The 15,097-nt window shown below is 37.9% G+C and overlaps 1 protein-coding gene and 1 long non-coding RNA gene across 31 annotated transcripts in view; one reads left to right on the top strand and one right to left on the bottom strand.

The window, feature by feature from the left end:
- Window positions 1–15,097, top strand: part of ANK3 (ankyrin 3) — a 667,998-nt gene that overhangs the window by 640,961 nt on the left and 11,940 nt on the right. For 24 of the 30 annotated variants that reach the window (XM_044239560.1, XM_044239564.1, XM_044239568.1 and 21 more), the window contains 5 exons: window positions 1,624–2,002; window positions 3,781–3,831; window positions 5,623–5,709; window positions 12,811–12,894; window positions 13,019–14,545. In XM_044239560.1, coding sequence (XP_044095495.1) covers window positions 1,624–2,002; window positions 3,781–3,831; window positions 5,623–5,709; window positions 12,811–12,894; window positions 13,019–13,213 — 796 coding nt within the window. In that variant the 3' untranslated portion in view covers window positions 13,214–14,545. The other 6 variants (XM_044239585.1, XM_044239586.1, XM_044239584.1 and 3 more) reach the window with 5 other exon arrangements.
- Window positions 5,999–15,097, bottom strand: part of LOC122900700 — a 62,585-nt gene continuing 53,486 nt past the window's right edge. Inside the window, exon 3 of the long non-coding RNA XR_006383303.1 lies at window positions 5,999–7,308. This is a non-coding gene — a long non-coding RNA (uncharacterized LOC122900700). The remainder of the gene's footprint in view (window positions 7,309–15,097) is intronic.

Genomic DNA, 15,097 nt, shown 5'->3' with positions numbered 1-15,097 from the left:
TTTGCAACATTGCATATGTAATTTTTCACTCCAGATAATATTGCCGTGGTGGAAATTTGATTACAATCAAAATAATTCCCTAATCGTGAGTCTAGTTCTTTTTTGTAGTGGACTTAACTCTAGGAAGGTGAGAATCTAGGGCCTTCAGACATTGGTTCATATCCCACAGCATTAGGTTTGCATTTTGTGGCTCTGGATGAATTCCTAAGCTCTAAGAATGTCCGTCTAATCAGCTTTAAAAACTGGAACCTCAAGCAGATTAACAGATTAAAAAAGAAAGCCTGTGGAATGGCTGGAGTGTAGAATGGCTGTAGACATGACTGGTACAAATAGTCAATCAATAATAGTTGGCATCATTTTTGCTTATGCATACATCAGATTAAAATATAGTGTACTTCAGTAGCAACTAGGGATAACCTCAGGGTTTTTTGCATCCAACTTGTTTCTTTCATAACCATATTTAATATTTTCGTATTGCTGATAAACTCCTTGCTCCATAAAAATTCCCAAAGAGGGAGTTTATAACATTTTGCAAAAAGAAGTCTGCAAGATTCTTTTAGAAGAATGATAAGACCAAAGAATTCTGTGCTCAGCCTACCAGACTGTTGCAAAGACAACAAATAGTATTATTTTTGATGTCTGTGTTTTAATGTAATAACATAATCTATAGTTGCATAGCAGGAAATAGATACATTTAGATTATAGCGTCTTCACACTGTGCTGGGACCATTTGTCCTCACACATATGGAATAAGGTGTGCTGTTGATTGGGGATTGTTTATATAGAATCAGAATTTGATTTATAAGAATACACACCTACTTACATATGTATGATATAGATCTATATCATGTATATAAAATATTGTGCTAGTTTTCACCTTCAGAATTCTACAAGTAATAAAGACAGTAAAAACAGTGCGCAAGCTAGAAAATAAAAGTCTATGCTGATACTAATAAAAATTGGAAATCAATTTAAAAGAAACTATTGGAAGAGAAAGATTGTTAACAGTTGAAAGGAAAATAGTCCTCACAGAATTTGAGGTGACCGGTGAGCACCAGCGCCCGCTCACCAGTGGGAGTCAGCAGAGATCAGGGGAGGGGAAGAAGGAGACCCAAGTTAAGGGTGTTAGGGTTGCAAAATCAAGATGGCAGGATTCACAACTGGAAACTCATCCAAAGACTGGAGTGTCGGTACTTGGGGATGCCAGAGCTCTCATCACCGGAATGCGTTTGATTCTCTGCCAGCAGTTTTTTCCACTGGCAATGTGAAAGCCTTTTGCAATATCCTCCTCTTTTACATTGGTGGGTCTGGAATTCTCCGTGAACCTCTCAGGATGGCTTTTTAAAATCTCAAATCCAAGAAGCTGTAGCAATGCAATTAAACAAAACAGAAACAAGGGCAGCATAGCTAGACAGTTTGGGAATTGGGGTGTGGGGGAAACCTGGGGCCTCACCCACAAACCCAAACCCATGATCACCCTTCACATATTAGATTTTTTTCATGCCTTTCTATTTCATGCCTATAAAAGTGGCTTCAAACGTGGTTGTTAAAAATTTAGAGCTTCTGAAGCCCATCTTCAGCCACGTATTACCATCGTAAATTTCCACATTTTCTCGTTTGCAGCCCTGATCAGTGTCGAGATTCTATTACCTCATATCTCAAAGGAGAACCTGGAAAATTTGAAGCAAATGGGAGCCATGCAGAAGTCACTCCAGAGGCAAAGACAAAATCCTACTTTCCAGAATCCCAAAATGACATAGGGAAACAGAGTGTTAAGGAAACTCTGAAACCAAAAATACACGGATCTGCTCGTGTGGAGGAACCGGCATCATCGCTAACAGCCTATCAGAAAGCTCTAGAAGAAACCAGCAAGTTTGTAATAGAAGAACCTAAACCCTGTGTGCCTGTCAGTATGAAAAAGATGAGTAGGACTCCTCCGGCAGATGGCAAGCCAAGACTTAATGTGCACGAAGAAGAGGGGTCCAGTGGGTCTGAGCAAAAGGTATGCAGTCCGTTTATCTGATACACTTTCAGTTAAACCAACAGTACTAATGCTTCCCGTCCTTTGATTAATCTTGTCGCTGGTTCTTTACTATTTCCCAATTATCAGTGCTACCACTAATGGTGGGGGTGAAGAAAGAACTAGGTAACACTCATGCTATTTGATTATATTTTCATTCACTGAGTAGGAAAAAGGAATATGCATGCCTTCAACCATTTTTCAGGAGAAAAAAAGAACTACAGAGAAGTTACACTTAAGGTCCAGTGGCAATTTTTGTCTAGGATTTGGATTTGGGCTTCCTAACTCCCACCCAGTCGTCTGTCTTATGGAAGGAGGATAATTATTCTGGCTTTTCCTGGTTCTTCTGCATAACTTAAAGAGTTTATACATGTGACCCACCTAAGAGTTCTACCCTATAAAGGCTGTTATCTGAAAGTGTGTTTTCAAAATTAAAGAAACCCAGTGCCCAAGGCTGAAATGAGGTGGGTATATACACTGTTGCTTGACTGCATTGAGAAATTTGAAGTTGGACGTATCATTTTAATCATTTTTATATCTTAAGTTGAAAATTTTCTTAGTATTTGTTTCTTGTAATTTTGAAGCCTTAGTGTCCTAGAATTATTTGCTTTCACTTTGTATTTAAACATGTGTTTGTGGTAGATTTTGTTTTTCATCCTTTGAGATTTACCACTTTTAGATATTAAAAAAATTTTGAACTGAAATTTATAACTCACAGACGGATAAAAGAAAATAAAAGTTAGTTCCATTTTCTACATTTTTTACTGCTTTTTGCTCTCTCAGTCTTGTCTTTTCCTGAACCATGCAGTAGACGTAGGCCAAGACATGGACATCTTGGAATAGTAACACTTGCAGTTTTCCCTAAAACATCCAGTAGTGCTTAAGATCTCCTGCAGTGTTTGGGATTTAAAAGAAACAAAAAAACAAAACAAAATTCTTTTGTAAGATAGCAAGTCTATGATGAAGTTGTGGTTTACAAAAACTTTTATTAGTAAACTCCCAGTCACTTGGGAGCTAATGATCAGCTAGCTGGTCAACTAATCCTATCCTTTCCTGGTCCCTCTGCAGGCTAGCTGCTGTCCGGTTTCCCACATGTTAGGAGGGAACGTGAGAGGAAGTAAAGTTCTCAGGCCTTCCTTTCACTTCCTGACAAATGGGTTTTGAGGATTGATTTCTTTCAGTTAATTCTTAGCATATTTAAGCAGTATGACCTTGGATGTTTCCTTTTGAAATGAGTCCACAAAATATAGAAAGAAGCAATAACATTGTGATGTCTTAACTATGGAAGTTTACTATTAAAAATCCGTAGAGAAGTTCTGAAATCAAATCATCATCTAAATAGGAATAAGCAGTTGTGTGTGTGCAAATATTGGCCACTGGGGAACCAGGGAGAAGGCAAAAGAGGGTTTGAAAGGAAAGTCTTAACCCTGAATGGAAGCTCAGCTGAGTCCATCAATACTGGAACATAATGACTCATCAGTACTGGAATATAATTACTCTTAGAAAATGTTTTCAAATTGCTTATGAGGTTGTGCTTTTGGTCTTGTCACTAGTCCTATTCTAATGCCTAAAAACTTTTTATGCGCGTAAAAGTTCTTAAAGGAGTTAAAGTTTCTGGGAGTTTCTGATCTCACAAGAAATCCAGACATGTTCAGGTTGTGTCCTTTGTGGCTAGACGGGAGTAGAGTAGTAGCAACCAAGTAAGTCGTCTGATGTACGATCTCAGAAAACAGCGCCCTTTTTGTCCCCTAAAAAATCAGGTCAAAAGTCCGGGTGCGGCTCTTACACGGATGACTGCCTGCTGTTACAAGGTAAACTTCTGCTCTTTTCCACGTCTTTCCATGCAGTGACCCATAGTAAAATGTACTGAAACAACCCCGTTTGTCTGTCTACTAGTTACCCTCTTTGCCAGTTCTCGAGAATTCTCTAGAAGGAATCGTGATGGAGATTCTACGAGCATCTTCTGTCCACCTTTCACCTTCAGATTAGCAGAGAGTAGAAACTGAAACTTTGGCCAAATGGCCTTTTTTCTTTCTGTAAGGGACTAGTCTCAGAGGATTCTTGAGAGAATTATAATGCAATTCATGTCTAGGTTTGGTAATGTTTATATGCACATATGTTCTGCTTTTCAATTTACCCAAGTGAAAACCTCTCCCCAGTTTACAATTCTGTGTATGAATAATTCAGATTGAATTTTCTCTTTTGCCGCATCTAACCTGTTGATTCCTGAATGCTGACTGGGAATTCTTTTCTTTCACAACATGAATTCCTCTTATTTTTTCTGGCTTTCTGAGCTATTTCAGTGCCTACTTTCAAGCACTGGGATCACTGTACGTTTTCTGAATTTTATGATCTTTTCAAAACATTTTAACAGTATGAGGGAACTTAATAGCCAATATCTTTGCATGAAATAAGAAACTTGAAAACTCTTCCCTTTTAATACCATATCATTCTGTAGGGTGTTTTGTTCAGGTGAAATTTCTTACATAATTAAGGTTGATATTATATTTTGAAGTATTTGTTAAGTGTAACTTGGGTGAAAAGTAACCTACTTTATTATATTTGACAACATTTCATAATCACTTTAGCCAATACTTGTACCTCCTGTAACAATTTTTATTCCTCCCTATTTTTACCGACACTGCCAGTGATTTTTCCAATGCATATGAACTGCAGTTTCTATCTCTGGGACTCTCAGATTTGGGGCAACTACCAAATTTAGAAAATAAAATACCAGAACTATTTTCAGAATTCCACCATTAAAATTTAGAGATAAAATCATTCAGTAAATAGTCTTCACCATGACAGTTAAGAAGAAGCCAGAGATATTTGTCCCTTTGAGTTGTGAACTGTGTGGTAGTTTTTCCTTTGTCTCATCCTTACTGTCCAAAAATTAAAATTTTGTGTACTTCCTGTATTCTTGTCTAAACCATCTTCTTGTCTGTCAGATGTTTTCTCTGTCCTCATTTCGTATCAGATCCTTAAAATAAAACTCCAAGTTTTTACCTGTTTTACATTATTCCTTCATTCATTTGCATAAACTCTTACTGAGCACCTATTGTGTGTTAGGAGAAAATTATGCTACTAAAAATCTCCTGATAAAAATATACATGACAAATTCTACTCATGTCAATTCTTTAATTTCATAAAAATCAGAAATCCTATACCTGTTTCTGTCAATCAAGTGAAGCATGGCCATTCAGGTCAAATGTGTAGAGATTTAAAACAAATTTTAAATGAATATTAATGTTTCTTCAAACTAATAATGAGTAGCATGTAGTTTCTGATACCAAAATGTCTCATAGTTATTTTTAATTAATGTAATTACATTGATCTTTACTATATATGTGCACATAAAGATCAATGTAATTAAATATATACACACATATATGCATACATATACAGAGTCATTTCATTTAGGGTCCTGCTCAAAATATTCTTACACTTACATTCTTTTTTTTTAAGATTCTCACAAATATATACCGTGATGTTCTTAGCAGAGAAAACCAGCGAGTGAAAGTAATTCTTTTTTGATTTCCCTTCTCAGAATGTCTTTATTTTAAATGTGATGGTAAAATTATACTAAAAAATGCATTTATCAGGACTTGAAAGACAGTGAGAGTGATTCGAGCTCAGAGGAAGAACGGAGAGTCACTACCCGCGTTATTCGCCGGCGTTTGATTATAAAGGTATCCTGTAGCCAGATCGTGATGGGGCATTGCTCTGGGATTAGAAGGTCCTTCCTTTCGGTCTTGAAAATTCAGCATGCTTGATAACTTAACTAAGCAGTTCTCTATATGTTTATTTGCACATTTGAAAGCTTGTAAGAACCACCACCAAGAGGAAAGGGTCATGTAGCATGGTAGTGAGTGTCCTGTCTAGGCCTGTGTCTGACTTGTGGCAGCTGTAATTTTGTCTAAGAATTCTTGGCATTTGTATCCTGTTTTCCCTGAAAAAGCGTTGTATGTGAACAAAGATTTTATCTTGGTGAGAGAACAGTTCGTATGAAATGCAATGTTCAGTGGAAACGTCAGAGGCCACAGTGAGGTATGAGGTCAGATGGAGAAGGACAATGAAATAATGAAAAGGCCCCCTCTTCAGTCTCAAATTCCTACTGCCTGAACAGATCTTGAGTAAAAATCAGTTCTTTATTACCATTCATTAGCTGAGAATTTGGAGTTATAGCCTGGCATGGATATCGGTGACAAAAACAAAATCAGACAAAACCTTCTGAAAGACTTTAACTTGACTAATATACAGAAAATCAGGCTGTATTTTTAAGTATAAGAACCATTTTTTACTGGAAGTGAAAAATATTATTCCCCCCATTGCAGCACAGTTGAATGCAATGAATAAACCTTCATTTCCCCCATGAAGGTGTTTGGAAGCCCTGACTTTGTATGCCTGGTCAGGTCCAGCCCAGTGCTTTTCACAGTCTGCTGCTTGTCTTCATTACTGTCTTTAGAGAAAGGTTTCTTGATGTTAGAATAACTGACTGCAGAAACCTGGAAGCCATTTTCAACACACGGGCCTTTGAACATGGTCCAAGTAACTTGAGGCTCCTTGGTGGACAGCTCTGGAGAGAAGGAAAGGAAGATAAATACCTGTTGAAAAGCATTTATCAGATTCATCATCCCTTTCCAAAGTGTCAGGAGACCCCCTAGAGAGTGGAAAAGTCGGCTTAGGCAGCTAAAATTTCTTAATCCCGCTGTTTGTACGTTTCACGTAGATCAGATGAAAGAAGAGCAGAAAATCTGCCAAATTTGCTCTAGTGTAGGTTTTCTCAGGCTCTGGAAGCATTAGAGAAGAAAGTAAGTCCTTGTCTAAATCTTAAACCATCCCCAAATCAATCACTAGACAGCTTTAACATTTAAAAAAAAAAAAATGCATGAATCGCTTCTTTGACCATTCCATCTAGGCAAGCCAAATTACTTACTGGTATCCAGCATATTTGCAATTATTCACCCTGCTTATAAAATCCTCATAGTCACTTCCCACACATTTGCTGGGATTAGGGGAAAGAAATACTTAATACAGGTTTTCTGAAGGAGGTAAAGCTATACTCTTTGCTCAGGCAGGCTTTGCCCTTTCCAGAATCAAGGTCTTTAAGAAATGGTATTTTAAAGTGAAACATCCGAAAAAGTGCATCAGACGATATCATCTTATGACTTGCCTTTTATGCCTAGCATGCGTCATACTCACGTTGCATCCAAATCTACCGCATTCCTTGTAAAAGCTGCTCATTATAAAAGCTGAATCTTCTCTATATAGGGCAGAAGAAAATAATCCTGCAAAAAAAAAAAAAAAAAAAAAAAGAGAGAGAGAGAGAGGAAGAGGATAAAGAAGTTTTACTCTGAAGAATACAAAAACAAAACAATAAAAACACAAAACCCACCAAATCAATGAGGGTTATTTCTCTTGGTCTTCTAGAATTCTACATGTGCATTATTAGCAAGTTAGCTTTTAAGTAATTTTATCAGAATGTGTTATTTATATATTTGAACCTAATAGATAATTATGTGAAATATATAAACATTTTTATTAAGAGCTTAAGTTTAAAAGACAAAATTATATTATGATGGCTTCATAAAACAGAGGAGTCTGTTCTCCCCAAATCCCCCACTTTTTGAAGTGGTGTAATTTTGAAGTTGGTGTAATTTTAGGGAGGTTGAATGGAATGATCAGAGCATGGGTTTTTAAGTGAGGAGAGTGCTGTATAAACGATAGAATCAAACAAACTTGGAGAAACAAAAAGCTAGAAAAAGTAGCTATAATTAGAATTGAAGGCTATAGGTATGATAAAAAATCGTTACAAATCACATACATAAGAATCTGGTTATTATTTTTCTGTAAGATATTTGTGGCTTTTGGAAAGGATCACACTTCTGCTGCTTTTCTCTTCAGTCTATGTGTTGGTATCTTTCTAATGTTAAAAGAGCTTGAAAGTACTGTAGTATACGGTACTTGTGACATGGGAACCGCCTCTACCAAAAACATAGAAGGAGAATGTTACAATGGAAAGGGATCATTGATACTAAAATCACTTCTTTTCTGAGATGACAAAAACCAAGGGACTGGAGAACAGCTGGCTTACCCAAAACCAGACACGAGAGCAGCAAGTAGTGTGGAACCTCAAAACCTGACCTCTAGCCTTCCAGAGTACTGTCTTCTACCTGCCTTTCCCTCAACGCTACCTTCCTTCTCTTCTGGAACAAATTATAAAGGAATAACTTTTCCTAGACCAAATTAGGCACTTGGCCATTTAAATATATCCAGTGGCATGGAACAGGGCAGCCATGGGCTGCCTCTCCTGAAAATTATCTGATGGGACTGGAATGCTAAGAATTTGGCCTTGTTTATGGAGGTTGTCCAGCCTTGGGCTGGACCAGCATGTTTATACTGTTTGCCGTAGTCATCCCTCTAGCATATAGGCTCTCAGAGTTGAAAACTACTTTGGGGCTGTTCCTTCCCTCCCCCAACTATCTTGGGCTGCAGTGTCCACACCAGTAGGGGATGTGCTCAGGGTCTCATGACTGCAAGTCATGGCCCATCTGTCTTAGCCATTCAGTTTGTACAACTGACGGAGTATAAGTAAAATTTAATAGTTTTTTCTTTAATTATATATCCACTTGTCAAGTTCATTATTTTTTTTTTGTTTTTTTTTTACACTGCCTATTTTTTACATTTTTTTTACATTACATAAAATTTACTTTTTTTTTTTTTTTTTTTACATTGACTCTTTTTTTTACATTGACTATTTTCAAGTCCCTAAGGAATGAGTCAAGTGAACAAACTCTTCCAGTTGGGGGATTTTTAGATATTATAAGCACATCCATTTATTTCTATAATTTGAAAAATCACAATGGTTTCAAATGCTTAGAAGCATTTTAATTAGTAACTAGTAAATTAACTAGTCCTATGAGCTTTTTTATATAGCATTTGCTTAGCAAAGTCAGTGATTACAAAAGGAAAAACTAACTCTCAACCAAACTATTAGGGAGTTTGGTAAGATTCAAATAACTGAATTATTATTATATAGTTCAACTGTATTTATTTCTACTTCTGAACATTTTTTACTAACTTTTGAATTAAGAGTTTACATATATGTTTTCCCCAAATTAAGCAATCAAAAGCATATAAAGTTTGATCTACTCATTCCATTTCCCAGCGGTAACCACTGTTTATGAGTTTCAGATTATTTTTATGTACATGTATTGGTACGTGTATAAAATGTATGTATACGCTCTGTGCATGCATATGCACACACATCCCCAGCAAATGGGTTTCTCAGAATATAAAAATGGGTTACACCATCACATACTGCTTAATAACCTGCTAAGTTATATATGTCACAACTGTGATATCCATCCCATTTGGGGGGAAAGTTTAAGTCCTAATGTTATAAACATCAGAGCAAATTGGTACATCTCGTGCTGTTATTCCCTCCTTTTATTCAAGGACAGAGGAATAAAAATTATGAAATGAAATGCTTCCAGCAGAGGTCCAAAGGGAAGAACAGCGAGTTCTCATTAAGGTGGCCACCAGAATGCTACTGTGACACCATATGTGCTGTAATTTTCCTTTGAAATAGGAAAGAAAAGGGGGGGGCAGTATTGCCAAAAATAGTGTCATCAACAAGACCTGGGGGGAAATTTTGCTCAGTTAAAAATACAAACTATTTTCTAGAACTTTAGGAACTAATTAGAGATTATTTTCGGTCATTTCTGTCATTAAAGAAAGGCCCCCAAAAGACCTCCCCTTGGAAACACTTGGTCTCTAATATATTTGACAGAATTAAAGATGGATTATTTTTTTAGAACATGTTTCCTAACTCCTTACTGTCTTCCCTCTTCATCTATTCAGCTCCTAACTAATCTGCTCCCCCAGTTTAGTGAATTTTCACATCACCACACAACTTACTTTGGTCTTATTAAAGCACTTATTGACTGTATTTAATGGACACTGAAGGGCACCTGGGCGGCTCAGTCTGTTAAGCGGCTGCCTTCATCTCAGGTCATGATCCCAGAGTCCTGGGATCAAGTCCCGCATCAGGCTCCCTGCTCAGCAGAGAGCCTTCTCCTCCCTCTCTCTCTGCCTACTTGTGCTCTCTTTCTCTCTGTCAAATAAATAAATAAAAATCTTTTTTTTAAATGGCCACTGACGATTAAGAGAGGTATCTTTAACTGTACACAAACAGTATGAATTTTCAGTAGGAAGCATGAAAATACCCCACATGCCAGAGTAGATCTCAACAACTTATATGACTTGTTATTTATAAATAGGGCTTTGCTTTTTTCTAAGGCTATTAATATAAATCAAAACTCTTCACATATTCTGTATGTTTATAAATATACCTTATTTCACATTCCTCTTAGCAACCATGCAAATAGTTAACTGGCATCATTCCCCACTAAAGAGTCCATTCATAACATATCCAGTAGGGTCTTATTTTACTGGATTTTCCTGGGGTCCTCAAATTAGCTAACAGGCAAAGAGCTGGAAATTTCCCCGAGTTAGCTCAAAAATATCTCATTTATTCATTTTTAAACTAGAAGGAAATATTTCTTGACCTTTTACTGGCTTTTCTGATGTCTTTATGCCTTCACTTTTTTTTGTTTTGTTTTGTTTTGTTTTAATGTAGGTGCCACACTCAGTGTGGAGCTCAGTGTGAGGCTTGAACTCACGCCCATGAGATTAAGACCGGAGCTGAGAACAAGAGTCAGACGCTTAACTAACTGAACCAGCAGGCACCCCTATGCCTTTACTTTTATTTTTTTTAAAAGATTTTATTTATTTATTTGACAGAGAAAGAGAGATCACAAGTAGTCAGAGAGGCAGGCAGAGACAGAGGGGGAAGCAGGCTCCCTGCTGAGCAGAGAGCCCAATGCAGGACTCGATCCCAGGACCCTGAGATCATGACCTGAGGCGAAGGCAGAGGCTTAACCCACTGAGCTACCCAGGTGCCCCTTTACTTTTTTTTTTTTTTTTTTTTTTTTTAAGATTTTATTTATTTATTCAACAGAGAGAGATTACAAGTAGGCAGAGAGAGAGAGGAGGAAGCAGGCTCCCCGCCGAGCAGAGAGCCCGATATGGGACTCGATCCCAGGACCCTGAGACCATGACCTGAGCCGAAGGCAGCGGCCCAACCCACTGAGCCACCCAGGCGCCCCGCCCCTTTACTTTTAAAATAATTTTTTCTTCACAACCACAGTAAATATAAATAACATTCCCATAAAAACTTGTTGCAGATTTTAGTGCATTTAAGCATGAGACCTCTACATTTTTCCAGTTCCCTTCACCCTCTTAACTGTGCTGCCGACTGAGCTACCAGGGCATCCCACGTCTTACTTTTCTATACCACAGTGAGGAAAATGAGTCCATGTCTTACCCAGTCATGACCCACAATCTCTAAGCTTATAAAGTCACTTTGTAAAAAGAAAAGAATGTAAACAGAATTTTGTTAGCCAAACAAGATAATGTGTTAGTCTTTATTTACTCTGTCATTGTACGACAGTGCACCTTTCTACTGGCTGTGACATAAAACAGTCACAGAACTTTCTAACCACTGGCTAGTGCTAACAAAATTATCAGAACTACTACCTTTTCTAGACCAATGACACTGAAAGACTTAGAATCCTGGCTCTCCCAGAAATGTTGTCTCTGGGATCCGTCATTTTCCCTAAAACAACAGCAGGGGAACAACTGCAGAACATGATTCTGTAGCATTATCCAGGCCACCCTTTCAGCAAGAAGTCTGACTAGCAGGTCTGCACTGTTTGTCCCTGTTCTCCCAAACTATATGTGGCACTAACTGAAAGTTGAATATCAGTGAAGAAGGTAATATATTGCAAATACGGCCCTACTTTGGCTGAGTGGTTTTTCTTATACAATCATAAGAGCCAATAGGGAAAGATTAAGGACCATTCAAATCTACCAAGCTGGAAAATAGGCCCCTGCCATAGGGAGTTAAGACTTTATTCCATATTTTGAAAGTCACCAGAGGAAGATCTTTGACAGTTTCCCTTTCTAAATCAGTTAGCTGTCACTAGCGGAAAGATAACATCATCTTAAATTCCTTTAGTACTGATATATTCTTTGTCTGTAGCCATGGAGATTAGATGATCTATCATCACGTAAGACCCCTCCCCTTGAACATAGTAGTCAGAAACTACATACTTCATCCGAGTCATTCCCATTTATTTGAAGACCCACAAAAGGCTCAGTTTTAAAGAAAAATAAAAAGGTTTTCTCTGTACTCTGAAATTTGCTTGTAAAAAAAATGTCTATATTACCCTTAGTAGATGAATTTTTAAATGAAAACAAAACCTGACAAGGGCAATAAATAAGACCTCAAATAAGGGACCATCTTATTTTAGATTAAGCACAATGCAACCCAAAAATTATTTGAGAGATTTGGTAGGACTAACCAAGAGACACTGTACTCAAAATGAGATGATCTAATCAGAGCTCTAATCATTGGCTATTTTTTTTTTTTCCAACAAATGAACCTTTTGGTTTGTATATCCATGTGTAACTGTGTTTTATCATTCTTCCTTCTTGGAGTTGGCTGCTAACCATCTTTCTTGTACATACCTAAGGTTTAGTGCTTTGAATGTTGTTGTCTACTAAGTAACCTTCAGAGGAGCCCCCCTTTGCCCCTTACCCAGGAGTAGCAAGTAGGATTTATACTTTCTTTTCCTAAAAGTCCACAGAGCATGTGTGTGGTATATGGAGTGGTGTGGAGGTCTGTCCATCTAGTACGCTGCTAATCTCTATGCCACATCCTTTAGGGAGAGGAAGCAAAGAGCATTCCTGGTGAATCTGTCACAGAAGAACAATTTACTGATGAAGAAGGCAACCTCATCACGAGAAAAGTAATCATCCTTGGGATTTTATGCTTCTCTTGGAATTTAGATTTTCTACTGTTTGTTTGCTGTAGCGCCCCCTCTTAAAATAGAAAACAGGAAAATCTCTGCTTCTCACTATTGCTTCCCACAGATCACTCGGAAAGTGATAAGACGAATTGCTCTCCCACAAGCGAGAAAGCATGATGCCATGGTAATGAAGAGGGGCTGCCAAAGAAAAGTAGAGGATAAACGCTGTGGGAACTTTCTAGAACGTGCTGCTAACAGGCTGGATTCTGCAGTGTGGCAGCTTGAAGCATTTGCTGCTTTTGACACCCTGTGCATTTGATCAGGATGAAGGAAAAGGACTTATTTTCTTAACATTCCTTAACATTCTATATTTTTTACTGTCTTTAGAGTTTTCACAGAGATAAGTTCATTTTTGGAGGGTAGAATGTGCTGGTTCAAGCACGTAAGAGAAATAAAACACAAACCCTCTCTCAGCACCAGCCCCAGTGCCTCTGCCTCCGCCTTACCTGACCCCTGCCGGCGGTGAGGATGGAGGGCACTTACTTCCAGAAAATGTACAGGATTTAAATGTTAGACTGGCCAAAAGCTCAATTCAAGATCCTTACATCAAATCTATACATTTTCCCTTTCCAGTGTGTTCTACAGGGAAATGGGAATTCCCTCATCTTAACCTGAGGAAGGTTCTCCTCTTTGGGTTTATAATAGCCCATTTCCAGCAGCCAGTGAAAGAACTAAACTCGCCACTGGGCAGTGTAGCTTGGCAAATGTGTCTGCATCTCCCAGACAAAACATCTCTGGCTACTTGTCCTTTCTTTCCTTTTCTCCGATAATTACAACCCTTTCATTCAGAGAATAGGAACTCCAATAGCCTGTGTTTACTTAAGAAAACGTGAACTGAAAATTTCTCAAGACTAATTCAGAAAAGTGGAAAGGCTACTGCGTTTCAGTAACAAAGCAGGTGAACGTGGAGGAGCTGTACAACTTTGCTCTCAGAGAAAAGTGTCCCTGGTGCTCAGTGAAGAGAGGTCTTGTTTTATGGACAATGGATGCCTGCTTGATCTGGAGTAAGAGGAGGGGGTTGGTGATTCCACAGATTTAAAAAAAAAAAAAAAAAAAATTCCTCAGATCAGCAATATTTCCATGGTGTTTAGTTCATGATTAGTGCTTTCCTGAGGAATTTTAGTCTCAACACAACAGGTCCCTTAAAATTCTGTTGGCTTGAGGAGAAATAAATTATAATTTACTAATTTTTTTTTTAGAATTGGAGTTTGGGTGCCTTGAGGGCTTTGGTGATGATTACTACAAAAAGTGAACAGGCAACTCATTTTTTTTAAACTAACCTTTTTAAAAATTTTGTTTATTACTGTTTGTTATTTTTATTATCACTAACCTTTTATTTATTACTAACCTATTGAGTTCTTGTGAAGCATAGTTCTGTTACTGTATTCATTCTGACGCGCTCTCTAGCTTGCCTCCATGATGCTAAGCCGTGTGGTTAAGCCAAATGGATTGTGTGTATTTGGGGACATGAGGTGACAAAGTGCTTTCAACTGTGTTTCACTTACCTTAATCCAGCCTCAAGGGACCAGAATGGGAACCGCTCTATAACTAGAACTCTTTTACTATGAAATCTTAATGCGTATATTCCTTTTTACAGCAGGGAGAAGGTTATAAGGTGAAGACAACAAAGAAGGAAATCCGGCATGTGGAAAAGAAGAGCCATTCATAACAGTAAACGGTTAGTCAAGGCGATCGGTGTGCTCCTATCAGCAACAGTTGGCCTTAACTTCCTGTGAAACCTCTCATTTCCCTGGATAAGTGATTCAGATCTCCCCACCCCTCTCCCTCTCTTTTTCACTGAGTTCCAGCTTTGAATACCCAGTGTGAAGCTGTTGAAGTTTTTATATGTATGTACACATCCGTATGCACACTAAAACTCAGTTCACAGTCCATAAACTTCCTCCTCACAAATTAGTCAGGAATTTAAATGTAAATGGTGTTTGCAGAAGCAAATGTAAATAGTGACATTTGAGTCTCCTCCTAGAGTGCAATGTGGTAGCATTCTACAACCTAACAGGAAAACTTCTGGCAACAAATAATTCTGACAGATGTGCTCTCAGATATGTATAGATCGAGCCTTTCACTATTTTAGCACAATGACATCTGACAATTTAATTTTGGTGAAATAGAGCGGTTGCCAAAT

Source organism: Neovison vison, chromosome 2 (genome assembly GCF_020171115.1).
Source record: "Neovison vison isolate M4711 chromosome 2, ASM_NN_V1, whole genome shotgun sequence".
Taxonomy (NCBI): Eukaryota; Metazoa; Chordata; class Mammalia; order Carnivora; family Mustelidae; genus Neogale; species Neogale vison.
Note: the sequence above shows the minus strand (reverse complement) of the source record. Positions and strands in the feature narration are given on the sequence as shown.